The 23,487-nt window shown below is 38.4% G+C and overlaps 1 protein-coding gene across 1 annotated transcript; it reads left to right on the forward strand.

Moving 5' to 3' along the window:
* Positions 1 to 304: 304 nt before the first annotated feature.
* LOC104611732 (small ribosomal subunit protein bS16m/bS16c-like) lies at positions 305 to 23,451 on the forward strand. The gene is made up of 4 exons (XM_010278929.3): positions 305 to 539; positions 2,421 to 2,604; positions 9,149 to 9,194; positions 22,772 to 23,451. Exons 2-4 carry the CDS (start codon positions 2,472 to 2,474, stop codon positions 22,998 to 23,000), a joined length of 408 nt encoding a protein of 135 aa, XP_010277231.1. The 5' UTR covers positions 305 to 539; positions 2,421 to 2,471; the 3' UTR covers positions 23,001 to 23,451.
* The last annotated feature ends 36 nt before the right edge of the window (positions 23,452 to 23,487 follow it).

Below are 23,487 nucleotides of genomic sequence, written 5' to 3' on the forward strand. Positions count from 1 at the left end.
TTATCTAATACATTATCAAGTTTGATTGGCCAAAAAAAAGGTTAGGCCCAGTGTTTTAGGCCCGTGCTTAGCCTATGGGCCTGAAATCCTGTCCAGGTCTGACTTACATCAGGCTGGACCGGTCCATCGGGTTACCTGGCCCATGAATAGGTCTAATGGCAAATCTCTCTTTTATGGTGGGGCCCTATTTAATAGAGAGATGTGTGGTGTGAGATCAAATTGGTAGGGTGTTGGAACGTATTTTTTTTGGCAGGAGATCCTAATTTACCATCCCGACCTAACAGTTTCCAAACCAGCACTACAACCGCATATCGGGAACACTTCCCATTAACGATAAAGGAGATGTTCCCAATGTGCAGCTGCAGTCGTCAGTTGGTCTGTTGGAGTTGGGTGCGTTGTATTAGTTGCAGGGTCGTCGCCAAAAACCCAAACACTCTCCCCCCCCCCCTCTCTCTCTCTCGCTCGTTTTCCTTCAAAATTTCCCGTACTTCCTCGCCGGCGAGACGACGACGGGTATCAGCGAAAGAGAAACTATCAAGGTAAGCTTCCTTTCATCCTTGGGTCTTATTTCAACCATGGGCAATCCTCACCTTCTCTGGCGAAACCAGCTCGGCCAAGGAAAATTTCAAGGATTCTTTCTTTTTTAACAAATATAAAAAGAGGTCGCATTCTAGATCCTGTTTTGCATTTCTGTAACGGCACAAAGGCTCGTTCAGATGGTCATTAGTTGGCGTGACTGAAAGCATTACGGTTATTGATCAGCATTTCGGTTATGTTTTCTTAGGACTTAAAATATAATAGATTATTTAAGAACAGTTGAGCTTTTGTTATGATGATTAAATAAGGGTTTCGCCATTCTTGGTGGCTTCCTTTTTCACTTTCTTAGACAAGTTAATTATGAAAACCAAGGAATTTATCTTGCCTTTTGTAAGTGTCACCTTGATTGTTCTTCGATGAATTTGCTATAGTCTTTGTTTTAAACGATTTTTCTTAAAATATGCTCTTCATGGAGTGGAATAGCGAAATATGATTCGTGTAGCTGACCCCATATAGTTAGGATAAGGCTTTTTTGCGTTGAGTTGAGTGGAGAGGAACATTTTGCCTAAATGTCATTAGTAACCAAAAGAAAATCAGTTTCAAATACAGTTTGCTGACAAATGCTCTCCCAATCATTCCATGTAATTGATCTTTAAAGCTTTAGTTTGTTGGATGACTACTCTGTTCTTCTCCAGTTCTCCTTCATTAACTGTCATTTTACTCCCATTTTTTTTTAAAAGAAGAAGTCCAGTTTTGCAAACTGAGTATTATTGACTTGGTTTTGGCAAGAAGAGCAGGTGTCATTGTTTAAGCCTTAATTATTTTCAGGATATTGATGGCAGAAATTTTGACTACTTGGGCTTTGTGGATTATGTTTTAGGTTTTGTTTGGTGTCTTAAGTCTGGAGGAAGCTTAAATTTTGGCATCTTGGTGCTGATTTTTGTTTCTTTTTTAAATAGTGTTTTGTGGACAGAATTTGGATTGATTCTTGTCTTTGAATTGAACTGATTGCCCCCCTGAATCTGGTTGTTGGCAACTTGCTTTTGCCTTGCTTAGCAGCTTGCAGTGGGGCCTCTTGGCTTCCTGTGTTCTGCTGCTAAAAAGCTTCACTTTTATGTTATGTGAACACTTAAAATGGGTGTCATACCATGTTAGACATGCATGGACACCAACCCTTGTAGATTCATTTTTTTTTTTGGGTAGCCTTGTAGTTTTTTTTTTTCCTTCCCTGATAAGGATGATACATACCGTATGGACTTTAGATTTATCCCAGTGTACAGTTTAAACCTATACATATTGTTTGGACACCAACCCTTCTAGATCCCAGTGTACACTTTAGTTTCATCCAAACAAGTGCAATTAGAATATAATCAATATATATATATATATATATATATATATATATAGTGAACTATTTATCCAATATATATATATATATATATAGTGAACTCCAACAATACTGCTTGCCATCTAGGCAATAATTTTATTTTAAATGATGGGGATTCTAATGCAGACCTTTTCCTCATTCATCTGGATTCCCACATGAATTCCAAAAATTCACTTTACTCGATTTCACATTGGTGTTGGATTACCTATTTTCATGATAGACATTTGCTCACTTTAAACCCATGGACAATAGAAATTTCAATTTGCTACTGTGATTATTTTGCACAACCAAGTGCATTTTTTTCCTTAAAGGCATCTAATAGGACAGTCTTGTTCAACAATGGAAACCCAATAGAAGTTATGTATCTGCTCAGCTGAAACCCCCTGTTTATTTACTTTTGCTTTTATGTTGTAAACTTTGATTAGAAAAGATGCAAAAATCTGTCAAATGGCATCCTGAAAGTTTCTCTATTGTACTTCTTTTTCTGCATTTGCAGATATACAGAAGTTTGTGAGATAGTTAAAGAAGAAAGGAATCAAGCCCTAAAATGGTTGTTAGGCTTCGATTATCAAGGTTTGGGTGCAAAAACAAACCATTTTATCGAGTTATGGCTGCCAATAGCAGATCTCCTAGAGATGGGAAGCATTTGGAAGTTTTAGGTTACTACAATCCATTACCAGGTAGGCTTGGGTATAATATTTCACTTTATCCCTATGTATTTGTAATCAACAAATAAAATCATATGTTCAACTTGTATTTTACTGATCTATCTTTTTTTTTTTCAATAATGTGGTTTCATTTTTTTAACTTTTCCTAATGTTGATTTTAGATTGGTCAGGACCACCTGTTAAATCATCTTCCATTCATTTATTTTTACTTCATAAAAACTTGCCTTTGGTATTCTTTTCTGTATATTGGTTTTGTTTCATTCTTACCCATCCGTTAAATATCTAGTTCATAGATTTATATATTTCCATTTTTTTAAAGATGTGACTTTTGGTGGATAATGGATACAAAAAGAGGATGGGGATGATGTTTTAGATCCTCCCACAGTAAATGATCTAGAAAATTCAAAGGTGCTACCCATACATAATCAGATTGAGCAATGTCCTATCTGACTAGATGATCTACTGATATATAACCCTGCCTAAGTGCCTATAGTCCATTCCAGAAACTTATCCAAGCAATCATAAATGAGGTTTTGATGTTCTACGGAAGTGCTGTGTTTGTGACAGCTCCTGTTCTGTTGGCATTTCTACACCACCTCCATTGCCAGCATTTGAATATTGAGTTGGCATTTCTACGGAAGTGCTGTGTTTGTAAATGGTCATATAAAGTTTCTACCTTTGTCACAGACTGAACCATCTCCTGTTTGCCCATCAAAAAAAAAAAAAAAAAAACAGAAAAAGAAAAAGAAAAAAAAGAAGAGGGGTGAATTCAAGTTCTTTTCTGAAAATAAGTCCATTCTTTGTAAACCAAATGAACATAAAGAAAGTGGCAGCAATTTTCTCCACTAGGTTTCAATTTTGGGGGTTAAATTTGGTGAACAGAAAGGTGTGGAATCCTTTGATGAAGGATTCCCAAAGATAAGATGGGGAGGACTAAGAATTTCCCAGCACTCAGACATTGCATAGTGTGACAACTCAAAATCTGGCTTTCCAGTTCATGAAAAGGTAGAATCACCACTCACCGTTTAGGGGAGGTGAGTGAGTACCCAAACTAGTTTGCCCTTACAAAGAAGGTCCTGGGGTTTTAATCTGGGGATGAGAAAGGGTTCTCCCCCAAACACGGTAAACCCCCCATTTATGATCTAAGCTTTCTTGAATAGAGCCTCAAACAATATTTTAACCAAAACAAAAAAGAAAGAAAAGCATGTTCATGCCATTGGGAGGAAAATGGACTGCTACCTACAATCCTTCCTTGCTTTGGTTTCAGTGTGGAATCTAGCAGACTGGTGGTTCTTGGGTACCCCTTTCCAGCTTCTCTGAATCCAAATCTTACAGAGATAGAAAGGATAGTAGGAACAAAGCAAGCCCTGCGTCCTGCATGAGCAATCCTCATATTGAAGAGGCCAAAAATGCAAATATGCAGCAAAGAAAAGAAAAAAAAAAAAAGAAAACAACAGGAAACTTAGAACTTCCTCTGGAATTTACCTGCAAGTTGTGAGGCATCCTTTTTTTTAAATCAATAACTGAATTAGATTCATTAAAATAAGAAAAAGGTACAAATATGTAGAAAGGGAGAGATAAACTCTCTTATCTCTCCCATACTGAACTCATATTACAACAATGCCCAAAATAGTCGGTTTCTTCTCACCCCTTGTTTAGCCAAAGTATCAGCAAAAGAGTTAGCATCTCTTTTCATCTATTGAATTGGGAGGTGTCCTTGTGTTAGGGCTAGATGTTTTGTGAGAGTGTTGCAAGAGAAAAAAAAATGGGAAAAGAGGGAAGGAGATTAGAGGCAATGGTGTGGGTAACAAGAGAGGAGGGAGGTGGGGAAAGGGGCAACACGGCCATGTTAACGAGAGTGGGGGCTTATGTATGTCTTTGTTTGATGCTTCTCCTAGGTGCCCCTCCTATTTATAAGAATCTGTTGGGGACAAACTAGGTTGAGTTAAAAAGGTTAGAGGGTAAAAGCGTCTAGGTAGGTATGAGGTAAGGGTAATTTGGAGAGGAAGGATTTATGGGGTAATTTTGTCTTCATACTTTAGGGGTATGAGGGTAAGATTGGAATGGTTTAGGAAAAGTAAGGTCACTTTAGGGTTTAAGATTGGAAGGTAGCGTATTTAGGGTGTTTTGGGTAAAAGAGAAAAGTTATGGCATATAGAGAGTGCAAGGTAGTCCTAATTGGTTGACCAATCAAAATTCAAGAAATGGAATCTTTTCAAATAGAGGGATGAATGGTAGTATTCTTGGGAAAATTTTGGTGGGCCCACATTTTTGAGGATTCTAGATTTGGTGGTGTCATCAGGTTAGTCTAAGAATGCTAAGTGGATGGAGATTTAATGGGTGAATGGTATTGGCTAGTGAGAGTCTGAAATGGAATCTTGGTTTAATCAAGGGTCAAGCGAGGGAATTTTAAAGTGAAATTTGGTAGGTAGGGTTTTAGGGGATTTGGAATCTAATGGTAGGGTCAGATGACTAGGTGATGTGTCATGATGGAAAATTTTGAAATAGGGGGTTTCGGCAAATGGGAAGGATTGAAATGGAATTTTGGTTTAATAAAGGGGGAAGTAAGGTTGTTTTAGGATGAAATTTGATGTGTGGGGGTGTAGGTATATAGTGTCCGCTCAGACCCTCAGAGAACATCAAACACTAAATTAACACCACGGGGTTGCATGCGGGTAACCCACAGTCAACTTTCCCAATGCGATAAACTCGTGGTTCGCTGCCCGCCTACAAGTCCATTTGCGACTTGAGTTAGGAGGAACCCGGGCTGAGCCCTTTGGCGAGAGAACCACACATGCCCAAATCCGCAATAGACCCATAGCCCTTCAAAAGACGTGGCAGAGCGCCATATAGGGTTAACAAAACGTTGCCCGCTGGGCAATGACGTCATAATTGCCACGCCAATTAAATAAGGTGCACGAGAGGTAGTAGCACATGTGAACAATGAGGGATCTTGAGGGGAAGGAAAGCCGATCCTTAGGAAAATCCTCATGAGACACATGGTGAAACCCCAATGGCACACTTAATGATTAACAACAAATCCAATATTCCCTTTCCTGATAGGAGACAAGCACCTTTATCTCCTACCTTTTGGGATCTTGGGATCTCCCCCATAAATAGAGATCCTCCTCGTATTGAAATTCATCATTTGACGCTCAACATTTGGCATCCAGTACTCAAGCACTCTTTCTCAGCATCCTTAGCCCCAAAAGCCTATTTCCCTACTCACTGGCCTCTCTCTGTCTTTCAAAGAGACCACTTACACCCAAGCCTTACCCAACCTACAGTGGGATTCAAGGTGTTTGGAGTTTAAAGGTAGGGTTTCGTGGATCATAGAAGGGTTAGGGTGTTTGAGAGGGTGTTCAAGCAATTTTTAGGCGGTTTTTAAGCAACTGTTGGGGTGACAGATAGACAAGGTATCTAATCTCAAGGATGCATTTCAGACAAGAAACTTGGATGATTTGGCTCATTTTGAGGGTTTAGATCAAGGAAGGAAGCAAACTTGAGGTCATAGGTATTGGCTAATAATAAAGCTTGATTTGGAATCATGGTTTAATAAAGGGACAAGGGTATTTCTTAGAACTGTAAAGTGGCCTGTGCTGCCCATGGGCTGACATGATATGTGGGCCTTGCTGGGCTTGGCTTGGCCACTGTAATAATTGGGCCATGCTGTGGCTTGGCCTAAATCCCCCAGTTGTGCTAGCTTTGGTTTTGAGGCCCACGAGCCGGCATAACACGGCATGACATGGCCCGCTATGAGCTACTCTGGCCCACTAAGAATATATCCATTGGGGGGTCCCCAACGACTATTTTTTTTGCTTTTTGGGGTGTTTTTTACATAAATACCCCTAATAACTATAATTTCCCCTGTTGTGTAGCTCATTTAACAACAACAAGAAAAAAAGCATTCAGTTAATGATATTGAGTAATCTAATTAGCCATTTTAAGACTTTGATCCATATTGTTGTAGAGCTTTTTGGTGTTTAAATAAATAAGGAATCAAGGTTCTTTGGAGCAGCTTTTTAATTGTCTGTTAGGGTCAATGCAAGTTGGGTACCAATTTGAAGAATTTACACTACATCAGGCCCAGACTTCTGGGTTGGGTTCATTCAAATTTAACAAAATGCAATGCCTGCTCAAGTTGCACCCCTATTGCCTATTGCCCACCACCCCATGGGAGTCTGCATGCAAAGTTATCTCTATGGTACATTATACTTTCCCAGGCTCATGATTGTGATTGTTTGGTGTGAGGATAATTTTCAAGGCGCCAAGGCGAGGCTGGGCGTTAGGGGTAGGGGTGCTCATGGTTCGGTTAACCGAATCGTGGGGTATTTTTTCAAACCGAACCGATTTGATCAGTTTTTTAAATACCCAAACCAAAACTGAACCGATTCAATTGGTTAACCGGTTCAATTGGTTCACTGGTGGACCGGTTAACCGCGGGCAGTTTTTCGGTTTTTTATGCACTTAAAATAAAAAAAATCTAAAACTGTTGGTGGACCGGTGGTTTCTGTCGGTGCTGGCCATCTATTATTCTCCTGTCGGTGCTGACCATCAGTTCAGATCTTGCATCGAGTCATGACGCTTCTAACAAAGTTATTTTCAGAGGTTCTTGTAGGCTATTGCGGTGAGAGCTTGAGGTGGCGTTTGGAGGAGCTGCAGAGAGGGGAGATGAGAGAGAGAGAGAAGGGAGATACAGACTACAGAGATGATGGCAGAGCCACGACCGACGTTGCCGCTTGGTGCTGGTAGTTAGCGCAGGCCACGCAACGGAGATGACAGGCGAGAAGCTGAGAAGAAAACTGAAAACTATCGGCAAGGCGGTGACCGGCATTGCCGCTTGGTGCTGGTGATTGGCGCGGGCTACGCGACAGAGATAACAGATGATAAGCCGAGAAGAGAGACTGAGAGTTAATTATCCCATCACACGTGACGAGTGAAGATTAAATTAGTGAAGATGGAGGTGGGTGGTGGGTTTTGAAGATCCAGGATATACAAATGGAAAGAAGTAATGCCTTCTTTTTCTGACCTATTTCCATGTTTTGATAGTGTAAACTACTTTAATCTTCTTTTTCGAGTCAAGTCAACAGATTAACCAAAGAGACCGAGAGAAAAAGAGAAGCTGAAAATTTTGATTTTCGAAAAGGCAGACTAGTAGTCACCAGTCAACAGTTTGAGACTTTCAGCTTTTTTTTTGAAACTTTTCAGTTTGATTTTCAAAAAAAATAAAATATATAATATATAATACTATATAAATAATATTACTATATATATCGGTCGGTTCGGTTAACCGCCGGTTTTTTAAATGGTTAATCGAAACCGAACTGACCGGTTTGGTTAACCGATTTTTTAGTTCGATTTCAGTCGGTTTTCTCGGTCAATTCGGTTTTTCGGTTTTTTTGCTCACCCTTAGTTAGGGGGGCGCCTAGGTGATGGATTTTTTTATATAGAAAATGTAGATCATAGGGTAGTTTCCTCGGTACCATAGCCATATTTCCTTAATAATTATTCATAACTTTCATAAGAAAAGTCTAGAGTTCATGTTAAAGTATAGAAAATGTGTTGATTAGACAATTTTAAGTTCTTCCTTACTTATTGGTTCAGGTTTTGAAGTCTTTGAGGGTTCAATACAGCATTTAGCAATGTTTGTATTGATTAAATCCTAACAAATAAGAAAATAATAAAAACAAATTAGTATATAAACATAAAAAATGAATATTTTAGTTTAATAGTGCCTATTTTATAATTATAATGTCAAAAAATAAAGAATAAAAAATTATTTTACAATACATAGTACAAAATTGCTTGGCGATTAGGCAAGGCGAGCCTCAAAGGGCGCCTTGTCGCCTAGGCGTCGCCTTGACAACTATTGAGGCCAAAGAATGAATTGTTTCTAAGGCACTTCTCCTGGTAGACCTAGCTGCATTTATGTTCCTCCTGATGAGTTCTCTAGTCTAGCTTTACCATGAAGTCTATGTTGATGGTAGTTGGTTCTTGAATACGAGTCCCCAAAAAGAGACTGATTGATCACCTTTCTCCACTATTACATTAACTCTACTGTTTTGATTTGAATACCTCCTCCCAGGAAATTTATGTTGTGCTGGTTAATTATAGAATTAACAGAAGAGTGAATAAAAAAGTAAGTAGTAATTTAGAATGCTGAGGTTGCTGACTATCTCAAGGTTAAGTGTCCAGCACAAGAGCTGAACTATTGTCACCATCTGCTAAGCTTCAATTCTATTTTGTCCAATATTGGTTGAAGGTTTGTCTTTATTGAATTCCAAGAGGAAAAAAATGATAGACAACTATTTATCAGGTTTGCCTCTCCATCTTAAATGAACTGAGTGACTGGGCTAGAATTCTTGTTCAATCTATAAGGAATGTTGGGACTTGAGAATGGATAAGGCTTCGAGGAGCTAATTCGACTTGATAAATTTGCTAGTCATATTTGTACTTCTCAACATTTATTTGGTGTTTTTCTTTGTTGTTTTGTGATTTTTTATTATGAGAAATTGGATTTTCATATGTTTTTCTTTTTTTTTTTGTGTATTTATAGGACAGGATGGTGGTAAACGAATGGGTCTAAATTTTGATAGAGTGAAGTAAGTTATCATTCTTTCGCTCATTAATTTTTTGGGTGAATGTATGCTTCCTAATATTTTTTATCTTTAATCGTTATTAAGTTTTAGCAGGTTTAATGCAGGAGCTGAAGAATCAAATTAGGAATTTTTTGAAAATTTCTGTATTTTTATATATTTGACAGTATGGGTATTTTCGTCATTTTAAATAGTCCTGTGTGGGCCTGGGCTATAACATCTTATTCCTCTAGCTTAGTATGGCTTATCTTTCAATTTTCAGTTTATTTGCATTAATAGATAGAAAGTTATTGTGTTTCTTGACGCACAAGACAAGGAGTGGCACTTCTGTAATTATGGTGAACAGTATTCCGGGCCACAAGTCACTCTATATAAACAGATGTATTCTCTTCCTTTTGAAACTAATGAATGAATGAAGATTTCTTTAGAGCAATTTTGCTGTATGGAGTGATTCCTACAAACCCTAGAGTAATTCTAGGAGCCCTTGGAGTGATTCCTTGGGATCTCTCTCTCTCTCTCTCTCTCTTCCTCTCTCATTTCTGTCTGCTGATGGTTTGTCCCAGCCCTATTGCATCAGTTTTGGTATATGCTCTCACAAAGTAACCAATTCTATAAGCCTAGGGTATCATTTAAACAATCTCATTGGTCTAGAGTCAATGATGATAGGGATTTTGAACCATATGAAAGGTCTATGCTTGATTTACTTAAGAATTTGGTGGAAGAAAGTAGATCTAGTAATGTCGGCTATAGGAGTAAGGTTTTCAAGAATGTTAGAAGAGAAAGTGAAGTGCCTAATTTCAAGGTAGATGAAGACCAGCAAGCATTCTTTGATTGGATTGCTAAACTAGAAGAATATTTCGATTGGCATTATATCTGAAAAACAAAGATTTAGATTTGCACGCATGAAGCTGAGAAGCTCACGGGTATTGCTAAAGTATGGTGGAGAATTCTTGAGCAACAACTAGAAAATAGAGGTGAATATCCTATTACCACATGGGTAGAGATGAAGAGGTATTTGCAAGAAAAGTGCATTCCGCAATACTTCCTTGATGATCTAAATGTGGAGTTGAGTAATCTCAAGCAAGGTATGCTATCTATAGTTCAATCCACAAGTTTGATGAATTATATATTAGATGTGACATTACAGAAAGTGAATGACACAATTTAATTCGTTTCATGAATGGACTAAGGGATGATATCAAGAATGAATTGTCTACAATTCAGATTTATGATTTAGATCATGCCTTTGAATCGACTCAAGGTAGAGAAGAAGCATCTGGTTACAACAAAGAATTTGAAGCCAATGAGAAGAAAGTACAAAGTTGAAAATAAAGAAGATTTCTTGCATGTTTGATGCCCATCCTAGAGCTAAAGTTGTGAATGAAGAATTTCAACCTATAGAAGTTGTAGACATTGAAGATCAAAAGGGTGCGGGCCAAGAAAAGATTGGAATTGTTGAAGAAGGAACTTCCAACACCCATGGTCAACTTGAGGCTAATGATCAAGAAGAGATAGAAGTGGAGCATGTTGAAGAAATTCAGGTGCAAGATGCATATGTGTTGGTTGCAGTAGATGTTAGTAAGGAAGTAAGTTGTGACTTTACCTTACAAGTTCAATTGGGACCAATTCAAGAATTACAAGTTGACATGGTACAACTCCCACCAACATCAATAATGGCAGAAGTTCAAGAGTTTGTTGAAGAACCAAGGGTAGCTGAACACATAGAGATGGTGATTTCTCAACTAGAGGTTGAAGGAAAAGTTGCAAATGCTGCAGTTGAGATTTTGGATATGAAAGTTCATAGTGATAAGCTATTTATCAAAAAAAAGTTCATAGTGATAAGCAAGGGGAAGATTCACCACAAGATAGGTTGATTGGTGATGTAAGTGTTCAAGAAGCTAATGTTATTGATGATTTAACAATGTAGGTTATGGAAGGCAGTATTTAAGACATACATTGCTTTCAAGATCCATTTATATCTACTATGTCTGTGACATCTACTCTGCAGTCCAAGTGTGTTGAAGCAGCTATGGAATTACTACACCTTTTGTCATTGAGGTACATCAACTCAGTGATTTAAAAGGCGTGCTTAGGTGCACTGGTGAGGCGCATTTTGGGGTATGTGCCTCGCCCAGGTCCTAGGCCCACCCCTTTCAAAAGGCGCATGCTTGGTGTGCCTAGGCGTGTGCCTGATGCGCCTTGCGCTTCAGCCTAGGCGTACGCCTTTTTAAAATTTTGTGCTTTTTGTTTTTTTTTTTTTGAGTCTAACGGCTGGGCCGAGGGGCTCTGCCCTCGGACCCCCAACCACACCTCTCGAGGTAAGCTCGAACAAGTCTATGTTAGGGTCTGAAATTCTTCTTTCTCACATAAAAAATAATGATTTTATAACTTTCATTGCCTTTTAAGAAGATATTTTATTGCAATTAATGAATGAACAACATTAGCAAATAGGGGATTCTCCTCAAGGGGCGTGGTACAAAGGTGACTCATATAATCAAGAATGCAATATATTTTACATCACATTAGCTACTTAATGCAATTAAGGAAAAAAAGAGATTGTGGGTTTTACATGCTTGGAAATGCTTTATATGTTTGCTTTTATTTTAAAATTTAAGTTTATATTTTTCATTAACATTATGTTTAATATTTTTTGAATATTTTTTGCATTTTTTAAAATTTTTTGGCATTTCTTGAAATTTGACTTTTTTTTATTTTTTAGCTTTTTTTTTGTTTGTAATTTTGTGCCTTGCTTAAAAGGGCACACGCCTCAGGTGTAAATTGGCCCTTGCACCTTGTGCTTTTAAAATGCTGCATCAACTTATCATCCTCAAGTTCTTCATTTTTTGGAACCAAGGGAGAAATAATGCAAGAGCTAAAGAATCAAGTTTGGAATTTTTTGAAATTTTCTGAAAATTTCTGTATTTTTGTATATTTGGACCGTATGGGTATTTTTTTCATTTTAGCTAGTCCTATGTGGGCCTGGGCTATAACATCTTAGTCCTCTAGTTTAGTAGGACTTATCTTTTAATTTGCAGTTTATTTGCATTAGTAGATAGAAACTTATTGTGTTTCTTGATGCACAAGACAAGGAGTGGCATTTTTGTAATTATGGTGAAGAGTATTCTGGGCCACAAGTCACTCTATATAAATAAATGTATTCTCTTCCTTTTGAAGCTAATGAATGAGTGAAGATTTCTTTAGAGCAAGTTTGCTCTATGGAGTGATTCCTACAAACCCTAGAGTGATTATAGGACCCCTTGAAGCGATTCCTTGGGATTTCTCTTTCTTTTCTCTTTCTCTACCCTTGCTACTCTCTCTCTCTCTCTCTCTCTTCCTCTCTCATTTCTGTCTTCTGATAGTTTGTTCCAGCCCTAATGCATCAAGGTTATCTCATAAGCTGAAATTACAGAACTATCAAAAACAAAAAAAATATATATATAAGCAACAAGAAATACCATGTATGACTTTAATATAAACATAATAACCAATAAGAAGAGCAGTCAGTTTGGTATCTAAGAGAAATGTGGAATATTCATCTCCATGCATTATTGCATAAAGATTTCTTATTGCTTTCTGCTATGTGACAATGGAAATTCTTTAACAAAATTCTGAAAAGGTGTGATTTGTAAACTAGACAGACATTGAAAAAACATATGATCCAGTTGATTGGATGTTTTTGATAGAATTATAAAAATGGCTTAGAGGAAGTACAGTCTGTTGTTAGGGACCCAGAAAATGGGCTGAAGGTATATTCTAGAAAGAAGAGGAAGAAGCCAACTCAGCCACTGAGACAACAGTTGGCAACTAATCAAGATTCAGTTACATGTAACCAACCAAGAAGCCAAGCAGCAAGTGATTAGTTAGCTGTAATAATGTCACATGACTATTACAAGAAGGAGAACAATATAAATAGAGGACTGTACTCTGAAAGAAGGGAATAGAAGACTTGCATCAAATTCTTTCTCTCTCTCTCTCCCCCTTCCCTCATCAAATTTGATTTAGGAGGTAGCTTCACCCTCAAAGGGAAGCCTGTGTTGTGCAGTAACCCCAACAATTTGGTATCAGAGCTCTGAAGAAATCCTGAAGAACAGAGGATGCCGAGTACCAGGTCTGAAACTGTTGACAAGGGTTGATTGCATGGAAGTGCAACTGCATAAAGTCATTGGAAATTTTACAGGAGATTAAGCATTCTCTAGTGGCGATCATGGCACAACTGGAGAAAAATTTGATTGAAGGAAACCACAAAAGCGAGCAAGAAGGAAATAGTTGAGACTCCGAAGGGAATCAACACGATACCGGAGCTGCCATGAGAAAAAGCTTAACTTCCCAAATTATTCAGGTGAGGATCCCATACTCTGGATTTTTAAGGCTGAGAAATGTTCTGAATACCATTAAATACCTAGCTATCAAAGAGTCACCATTGCCTCATTCCCCTTAGAAGCAGGAGGAAATACTCTGGTTTCAATGGTTCCGACGATCACATCGCTAGGTATCTTGGGCTGACTTCACAAAAGCCTTTATGCATACGATTTGGACCCGTCAGATTTGACAGTTGTGATAAAATATTATCAAAGCTGAAACAAACTGGATCTGTTAAAGATTACCAGATCGAGTTCGAGAAACTTTCAACGAGGGTACAAGGCTGGCCGGAGATGTCATTGCAGCTACTTCATCGGCGACCTGAAAGAAAAAATCAAACTAGAGGTGAAATCCCTCCAACCTATTTCACTGCACGGCACTTTCAGCTTAGCATGAAACCAAGAAGAAAGGCTTACTTGTTTTAAGAGATTAAATTGACCCTCCTTTATGTCTTACCCTAGGTCAAGTTCGGGCCCGCGGTCCACTCCAGCCTACCCAAGCAGCCCAAGTGATCCTGGTCCAATGCCTATTATAAACAATCGGCCCACAAAAAGAATAGAGGGCCCATAGCCCAAGTCCACCGCCTTAATACCCACCCCTGTACCATTGAGGAAGCTATCATGGGCCAAAATGCAGGCCCGTAGAGACTGTGGTCTCTGTTACAACTGTGAGGAAAAATTTGGGCCGGTCACAGATGTAAGGCCTTACATCTCTTCATGCTTCAAACAGAAGAAATGGAACCAGAAGAAGAAGGGAGCCTAGAAGGGCCTGTAGAACAAGATGTGCTGGACCAACCTGAAATATCACAGCATGCTCCTTCATCAGGATCAAATCACCACAAGCAATGAGAGTCCAGTCATCTGTGATTGGTTACAATTGACAGTGGACTTCACAATAAATGGAAAACACTGCCATCTAGCAGGTTTGGAATCAACTCCACCCCAGCCAAACGGGTTGAGGACCATCATCAAAACATGTCAAGATGAAGGTCAAATAATTTTCATGAAAATAGGGGTGGAACCATCGATCATAGTGATAACAACAGAGGAGCCTATCCCATCGGAAGCCCACAGGAATTGCAAAAACTTGTACCAGAATATTTGGATAATCTTCTAGGAACCAAAAGGCTTGCCACCCACAAGGCCCATGGACCATCGGATTGGGATACTTCTAGGTGCACCACCATTGAATGTGAGGCCATATCACTACCTAAGATTAGATTTCAACGAGAAGAAATGGAAAAAATTGTCCAAGAACTGTTGGACAAACAATTTATTCAACCAAGCTCTAGTCCGTACTCAGCACCTGTGTTCTTTGTCAAAAGAAAGATGGGACGTGGCTATTTTGCGTAGATTACCATACCCTAAATCAGACTACAGTCAAAGATCCATCCCTCTCATTGATGAGCTGTTGGATGATTTACAAGCAGCCATAGTATTCTCTAAACTCGACCTCAGGTTGTGTTATTGTCAAATAAGGATCCACTCAGAGGATCAGTGATTTAAAAGGTGCCTCAAGTGCACCTAGGCGCACAAGCAAGGCACATTTTAGGGTATGTGCCTTGCTTAGGTCCTAGGCACAACACTTTCAAAAGGCGCATGCCTGGTGTGCATAGGCGTGTGCCTTTTTAAATTTTCACGCTTTTTTGTTTTGAACCTAGTGACTTTGCCCCCGGACCCCTGACCACACCCCTCGAGACAAGCCCAAAGAAATCCATGTTAGGGTCTTAAAATTCATAATTCTCACATAAAAAATAATGATTTTATAATTTTAATTGCCTTTTAAGAATATATATTATTAGGATGAATGAATGAACAACATTAGAAAATAGGGGGTTCTACTCCACTCTAGGCGGACACCTCCCACACCTTTTAAAACATTGTTCCTATGAACTCCCCTCCGATTTGAAATCATCAACCCTCACAAAAACCCCAAACATAGGCAAGCAAAATAAAAAGAGAAAACATACATTAACATAGCATGAGAACATCGATGCTACTACATGCAATTAGGGAAAGAAGCAATGAGTATGACTACATTATCAACCAAGCCAAGAGCATACTGATTGAGATAAAATTCAGCAAACATTCCCATATGCAAGATGGAGAAAAATGAAAATAAACTACATTATTATATGCAATAAAAAAATACAACACATATTAATGGACCAAAGAAAGATGAAACTAGGGATTTGGGGCACCTTAGACATGCTATTTGGCATGCATTTTCTAAGACGTTAAAGGGATATAGCCTATAAAGTTGACTAACATTTGCAAATCATCAAAAACAAAGCCAATAGAAAGCATAAATTTGACAAAAAGAAATGAAGAAGCACATACCTTGTTAGCCTTTTGGCAAACACCTTGAATGCAATAGAGGGGATCTTTGATAGTCCAAGTGTGGGAGAGAGTTGGGACGTTTTTAGACTTCTAGACTCTAAAGGAAAGCCCGAAATGATGACAAAAAGCTTGACAAGAATCCCCCAATCGTTTGGATCACTTTTCTCTTCCCCTTTTTACTTTTTCTTCTACTTTTGTCTTCTTCTTCTTCTTGCTCTTTGTTCTCTTTACAGTTGTTGGCCGAACTCTAATTGAGTTTCTCTCTCTCTCTCTTTGGGAAGCTAGAAGATGGTGGGAGGTAATGGAGAATGGTAGTGAGGATTTTGTGAGAAGGTTGTAGGAGAATGGAGGTTTAGAGAGGAGGGGAGAAGATGATGAGCGAGGTGGGAGAAGAGATTGTCGTTGGGATGTTTTTTGCTTAATGGAGGGTGTTAGGTTTGAATGGAAGGAGGGATAATGGTTGTCTTACTTGTTCGGTTTGAATGGAATAGGAAGGTAGGGGAATTTCTTTCCTTTTTAGTTTAAGAGAGGGTTTTAGGAAGGAATAGGCTTCCTTTTATAAAGTGAGCCAAAGGGGGGGATTTGGATTTTCCAAAAAGAGTTAGGGGTGCCCTAGGGTTTTAAAAAGAGGGTGCCCCATCCTAGGGCCGAATTCAAAGAGGCTTTAGGCATGGAAATCTAGTGGCGAGGGAGGTTTCCTGTGTTGGGAGGGTTTTTGCAATTTTTAAAAGGTGGGGGGGGGGCTTGTGAGGGAGGACCTAGAGAATAATTTCATTGAATTTTAAAGGTCATGGGTTTATTGGATGTCCAAGATTTAATGAGGATTTTTCATGGAAATCCAATGGCTAGGGGTTTGCCAAGTGTTGGGGGGATTTTTTACAAAATCCAAGGGTAGGAGGGATAATGAGGACTGAAAAAGATTTTTAGGAATATGGAAGGGCTAAAAAAGCACTGAATGCCCAAGATTAAATGAAACTTTTCCATGGAAATCCAAGGGTGGGAATTCAAACCCACATGGCTAAAGTGTGCCCTAGGCCTTAGGGGGGAACTAATAAGATTCAAGGAAACGGAATCTTGGGTTTTTACAAGGGTATGAGGGGTATTTTCATAAAAAAAATCTACGAAAGGGTATTGAGGTGGGGTCAATCATTTGGGGGGGGTAGAAGGTGTAGGGATCTTAGGGAAATTGAGCATCAAGTGTTTTGACCAATGAGATTGTGTGAATTGGAATCCTTTTTTGATGAAAGGGTAAAATGGGTAATTTTGTGATAAAACTTGATGTAGAGGCTGTAAGAGGTCCAAAGAAGGTGATAAATGGGGTTTAACAGTCTTGGGGGGTCCAAAGAAGAAAAGAGGGAAACCCTTAATATGTTTGACTCTACCCTAAGTCCATATTCCCTAATGCTTTTTCATCCTTTTACATATTTAGCCCTGTTAGAACACCCTTAAACCTAGATTATTTGAGGCTACCACCTCAATGATTTTGCGCCTCGAGGCGAGAGACGTATGCTTCACCGAAACTAAGGCTATCGCCCTACAACATCTTGAAGAGGCTACTGAGACTAGGCATTGTTTGGCCGCCTTGTCTTGAAGCGTACGCCTCTTGCCTTGCTTTGGATGCCTTTTAAAATCATGGTCTTGGGGCTGTGTTGCAAAGGTAATCTTTGATTAAGATAATTGCGGCCAATGAAAAGGGTTGGTTCAGAATCTTATTTGTAGAAGGGGCAAAATGGGTATTTTTGGGTCTGAAATTTGTTGGTTGGTCAATCAGGATGTTGAGAAAGGTAGTGATAGGGTTTAGGTGTCTTGGGAGTTAGGCCACGAAAGTGCTTAATTTGGATAATTGCGGCCAATTATCCACGATAAAGATCATGAATTAGGATAATTGCGGCCAATGAAAGTGCTTAATTTGGAATCTTATCTATAGGAGGGGTAAAATGGGCACTTTGGGTTGAAAATTTCATGGATGGTCGACTGGGAGGTTTAGAAAGGTGTTGGTAGAGCTTGGGTGTCTTGGAAACTTTGCCATGATGAAGATATTAGATTAAGACTGTTGTAGTGAATGAGAGGGCTTGATTTGGAATCTCATCTATAGGAGGGGTAAAATGGGCATTTTGGGTCTGAAATTTGATGGATGGCTGATTGTGGGATTTAGAAGGGTGTTGGTAGGGTTTGGGTGTCTTTAGAGTTGTGTTGCGATGAAAATCTTGAATTGGGATAATTGCGGCCAATGAAAGTGCTTGATTCAAAATCTTATTTGTGAGAGGGGTAAAATGGGCATTTTGAGTCTGAAATTTGATAGATGGTTGATTGGGAGGTTTGGAAAGGTGTTGGTAGGGTTTGGGTCTTGGAAGTTGTGCCACAATGAAGATCTTAGATTAGGATAATTTTTTTGATAGATTAGATTAGGATAATTGTGGCCAATGGAAGTGCTCGATTTGGAGTCTTATCTATAGAATGGATGGTGAAATGCTGCATCCAAATGATATTAAGGTCCATTTATCACCATCTTCACATAACAATAAAATGACACATTCACATTCAATAATGCCTTAAAATGATAAAATAGTCCATAACACATTCAAATGATTTTAAAGTCAACTCAGTTCAAATCAGAGAAGAAGAACTAGGAAATGAAAGGGTGTGTTCACCTTAGTCACATGCCCAGAAATCATTAACTTATATATGAACAAGGTTAAGGAAAGGACAGTTGTGCCCTTCTCTTACAAGAAAGAATAAAACAAAGAAAATGTGTACATAAGTTACAACATAAAAGAGTGGTCCCAAGAGCCAAAAAAGGAAAGAAGATGTAAGAGACATAAATCAGCCTCTACATTTAATAGTAACACAGTCCATAACAGTAAATGGCATAATAGTCAAATGTTACATCAACTGATAAAGTCCATAACATTAAAATGATACATTCGAATGACATAACAATCCATTAGCACCATATTCATATATACATTCAAATGGTACATTAAAATACAGTCCATAATAGGGGAAATATGATACATTTGGATGGAGTTTAATAGGGGAAAAATCATACATTTGATGGGATTTAAATAGATAATAGAGGTCGAATGTAGAGAGTTTCAGATGACATACATAAGAAGAGGGGTCTGTACACCAGACTTGTAGAAGAAGAAGATTAGGGTTTACCTAGGGTTTGGAGTTGAGAGAGTTGAGAGTTGAGAGAGAGAGACAAGAGTCAAGGTCGAGAGTTGATGGTTGTTTTGCCCCAAAAGCCCAAACTCTTTTATTATTCTTTTTATTTTTGTACTTTGTGATTTCGTCCCTAAGGCTCAATTTGGAAGGAGTACAAATACAAATATGTACAGTACAAATACATACAAAATAATACAAAATACAAGGTTTTGCGCTCTACACATTTGTATTTGTACTCCTTCCAAATAGAGCCTAAGGCTCAGTTTGGAAGGAGTACAAATACAAATATGTACAGTAGAAATACATACAAAATACATAGTTTTACACCCTACATATTTGTATTTGTACTCCTTCCAAACTGAGCCTAAAGTGGCTTTTGTTTTTTGGACTTTGGCTTCCAGAATTAGTCGCTACCAAGCAAAGAAAGCTAAAGCAAAGCTACTGTAGCCCAACCCCTCAAGATTGAGTCCATAGAGACTTCCTTGAACTCCCTCCTCTATTGGTACCCAGGGTCATGAAAAGAACACAAGAGAAGGGTCTCAAAGAATCTAAAACCCAAATTCTTGAATAGAAAACAACTTGAGATAAGAAAATATCTCCTAGAAGGTTTATCAAATTGAACACATTTCCATTTATTTTTATTTTTATTTTTGATTGTTAACTGTATCAAAATTTTATTGATTATGAGAGAAAAATTTATGCATAATGTGTTATACAATCAAATTGTCCTAGCTAAGCTAGTTAGCCCTGTTCTTTACATCATAATTGTTGCTGCCAATTGTGGAGCCAAGGGCAGCTTGTTAACTTCCAAGGTCTGAAAGCCAAGGGTCCTACCTACTAAGAGTGAAAAGGCATTAGAGGCCCTGGTAATGTTCCCAGGGGCGAGGACTCTGACAGTCAAGTTATCCGAGGGCTGTGAAGGGAAGCCGAGGTCACAGCAAGAGAATAATGATTAGCTCAAGTGTGTGTAAGTGTACCTTTAGGTTGTGGTGCCCCTTTTATAGTCAGAGTCGCCTGAGAGAGGAGTGATTACTAATAAGTAGCCGTCCCGTGAATTGCAGTCACGAAGAGGGCAGCCAAAGAGCCGTCGGCCGATCACTATCCCTTCATAAGTGTGTTGGGAGTAAATATGCCGAGAACGTGGTGCCTACACATTAAATGCTCCCACAGTAATGATTCGTGGGAATTACCCTGTTGCCCTTGGACGAGTGCAAAATGGCGGGAATACTCTTGCGTAGTGCCATGTGTCAGCATCTGGTGAATCGACTGAATATGCCTATATCAATTATGTACACTTCCCCAAAACAAATGTGTTCTGCTTGCACCTTGTTTCACTATTGAATGTGCCAAGCTGTTAGCAGATTTTTGTACCCAATTTACAGTGATCTCCATCTCCAAAAATAGATGCAAAATTTCCTTCATCTCATTCCTATAAAGCCAGTATTCTTGCTTCTTGTATTTTAACTGGCCCAGTATTGTCCTTTGAGTCTCCTATGATCAAACTTCTGAAATCCAGTAGTTTACCTAGCCTTAACCATTGTAATTACAAGCAGTTCTCCTCTAATTGAGTCTCCTCTTCCAACTGGTCCTGAGAAGCATGCATTTCTCCATTACTATTCCTGAATACTCACCGTATACCTGAATTGCCTGGATTTCATCAATTGAAACCATCAAAAATTAACTTAACTCAATTGATGGGTGGCAGTCACCATTCTAGTTGAATAGTTGTTCTAGAGGTAGATGAGTATGCCATCTGCTGCCAGCCCCTTAAGATGTCATCTATAGAGAAAGGTTCAAATATATTTATAGTTTATCAATGGTACCACTTTTACAGATGTTTTCAATCAAACTTTCCTTTGGCTGTGGTTTTTCCATATATATCCTTGCGTTTCTAAAACCAAAGTCCCAAGATTTGGACATGGATTAATATTTGTCCTTTGAAGCTTTGACATATTCATCAAACAAATTCACAATGGCAATGACATCACATATTTGTTGAGATTATGAACCTTATTGATCATTTGGGAGGGCTTCTCTTTCAAAAATTAACTCCTGTAAAAAGAATTTGGACTAACAAGGGGTGAATAGAGATGACTTGTTTTGGGATGGAGAAGGAAATCCATGATGTATGCAGCTTCCGTTTTGGGCATCCCAATCTCTGGGGGGTAGCCATTTCTATATTTATCTCCTTTTTTATATTAATAAACTGTTGTTGTCATTCACAAAAAAAGGACCTATGAGTCTGAGGGGTCCTTCAATAATACCTGCTTTTGTTGAGCCCTTTCACCTTCTAATTCTACTATGGTTTTCTCAGTGAAAGCAATTTGGTTGGTGTCAATTCCACAAAAAATGAAGGCCCTTTTTTGGGATATGATTCACCTTAAACTCAATAACTGTGAGGCCCTCTAATGAGAAACCAAAGACCCCTCCTTTCCCCTCAATAGGTGTACCCTTTGTAAGGTTTATAGAGAAATAACGTATCACTTGCTACCCTCATGCCCATTTGTTAATAATTTTTGGGATCATTTTGCCCTCTCTGCAGAGATTGACAACCTATTTAGAGACCACTTGATAACAGTTGTAGTTGCTGAACTGAACAACAGTGGATAATATAATTTTTTTTGGCAGTGGATAATATAATTAAATAATAGAATTTTAGAGGGTATAGAAATCAGCCCATCTCTAGCTTCAATCATTAAGGAGTTCAAAACCTACATAAGAAAACTCTTTCTATCAGAATAGACAGCAGAAGGATAGATCACTGATCACTTAGAGGAAGAAATATGAAAGCAGGGGGCAGGGGGGGGGACTTGGCTACAATCAGAAATCACTAAACCTAGTCATGTTACAATAGAATATATCTGTGATTTCAAGTTCATTGAGTACTATAATATGCTCATTTTCTACTTTCTTGCTGTACTTATCATTATTGTTTCTCTAATAAAGTTTTTGACCTAAAATATCTATAAAATAAATAAAAAAACATCAACAATACAAGAACTTGGTGCAGGCTTTATATTCTAATGCATTGGCACCACAAGGATAAAAGTTCTGGAACAAAGCAATGTTAGCCATACCAACTTCTCTTAAATGCCTAAGCTTTCCCATTTCTGATTACCTAGAGCTATTCTTCATCCCACCAAATCTTACTTCTGTTCTATCCAAACATCTACAAACATAACCTATTTGAACAGTGGGTAATTAATGTTGTCATATTCAGTGATAATGACAAGACCAATTGCCTAAGGCATCAAGGTTTGTAGACTCTCACTGTAGTCTAGAAGTTGTTGCCGAAGCGAGTGATCCTCTCTTGGGCATGAAACTTATTCTCTATTCATTCAAGTTTGTGAAATTTATATGCTAACAGAAGCAATGACCTTGAAAGGTGTTCTATTCTTTCTAGGAGGGAATCATATAGTCTGTTCTATAGGGCTACAGGATTAAATGGAGATTCTTCAATGCCTTTACTGCATTCTTAAGGGTAGTTTAACAGTCTACAACTCTAGATGGTTGCTATTTTTCTTTTAATTTTCGTAGTTTAGAATATTTTAGTCCTTAATTGGTGGTAGGTTCCTTCAAAAATGTACAGATGCTTGTAATCTATCGTCTGTTTATACATGTTTTATTTTACTTTGAAGTAAAGATAAATATATTTAATTTATGCTTGTTTTTGATTTATTATTTACTCAATTTTTTTCTTTTTTTTTTATCTGTCAGGTACTGGTTATCTGTTGGTGTCCAACCTTCAGAACCTGTTCAGCGCATTCTTTTCAGGGCAGGGCTTCTACCGCCACCACCAATGCTTGCAATGGGCCACAAAGGTGGACCCCGTGATACCCGTCAAGTTGATCCTTTGAGTGGACGCTTTGTTAACCCTGCAAAATCTGATGTTGCTGATCAAGCCGGTGAAGAAATTAATGCAGAAGATGATAGATATGACTCATGATAGGCTCAGCTCTTCTCGATGTGTGTTATTTTTTTGGGATTCTGTGGGGTTTCAGCCACCCTAATTCCTACTCAACTTGCAGGATGAGTGGGTTTAATTTTGTCACCACTTCAGAATATAATATGCTGAAGCGAATCTGAGTTCTGTAAAAGAGAAAACTTTTGAAGGATTTTAGTTCTTCGTGTTCTGCTAATTTGACGGCTTGGTTGAGAATTTGATACTTTCCTCTCTATATAGGGAGATCATGGTTTGTGACTTACTTTTTATATCTTGAACCCACAATCGTCCCTTTGTGTGTGAAAAGGAGGTCTGGTTTCACCTTTCTTTTATCTGATCTGCTTTTTTTTCCCTTTTGGATAAGAGGAATAATCTTATATTTATGATGTCACCTTATGTAGTTATGATTCATTTTCTCCTGCCAAGTGTCAATTATCACAATAGCCTTACTTCATATGACTATTTCCATATTTGGTTCTTATTAGATGTT

This window comes from Nelumbo nucifera, chromosome 8 (genome assembly GCF_055504915.1).
Source record: "Nelumbo nucifera cultivar China Antique chromosome 8, China Antique-T2T, whole genome shotgun sequence".
NCBI lineage: Eukaryota > Viridiplantae > Streptophyta > Magnoliopsida > Proteales > Nelumbonaceae > Nelumbo > Nelumbo nucifera.

Bases quoted from the DNA above. Each gene is read 5' to 3' on its own strand.
- LOC104611732 (XM_010278929.3), top strand. From the start codon at position 2,472: ATGGTTGTTAGGCTTCGATTATCAAGGTTTGGGTGCAAAAACAAACCA. The intron at 2,605-9,148 runs GTAGGCTTGGGT...GTGTATTTATAG, and splicing joins TTACTACAATCCATTACCAG to GACAGGATGGTGGTAAACGA. The intron at 9,195-22,771 runs GTAAGTTATCAT...TTTATCTGTCAG, and splicing joins CTAAATTTTGATAGAGTGAA to GTACTGGTTATCTGTTGGTG.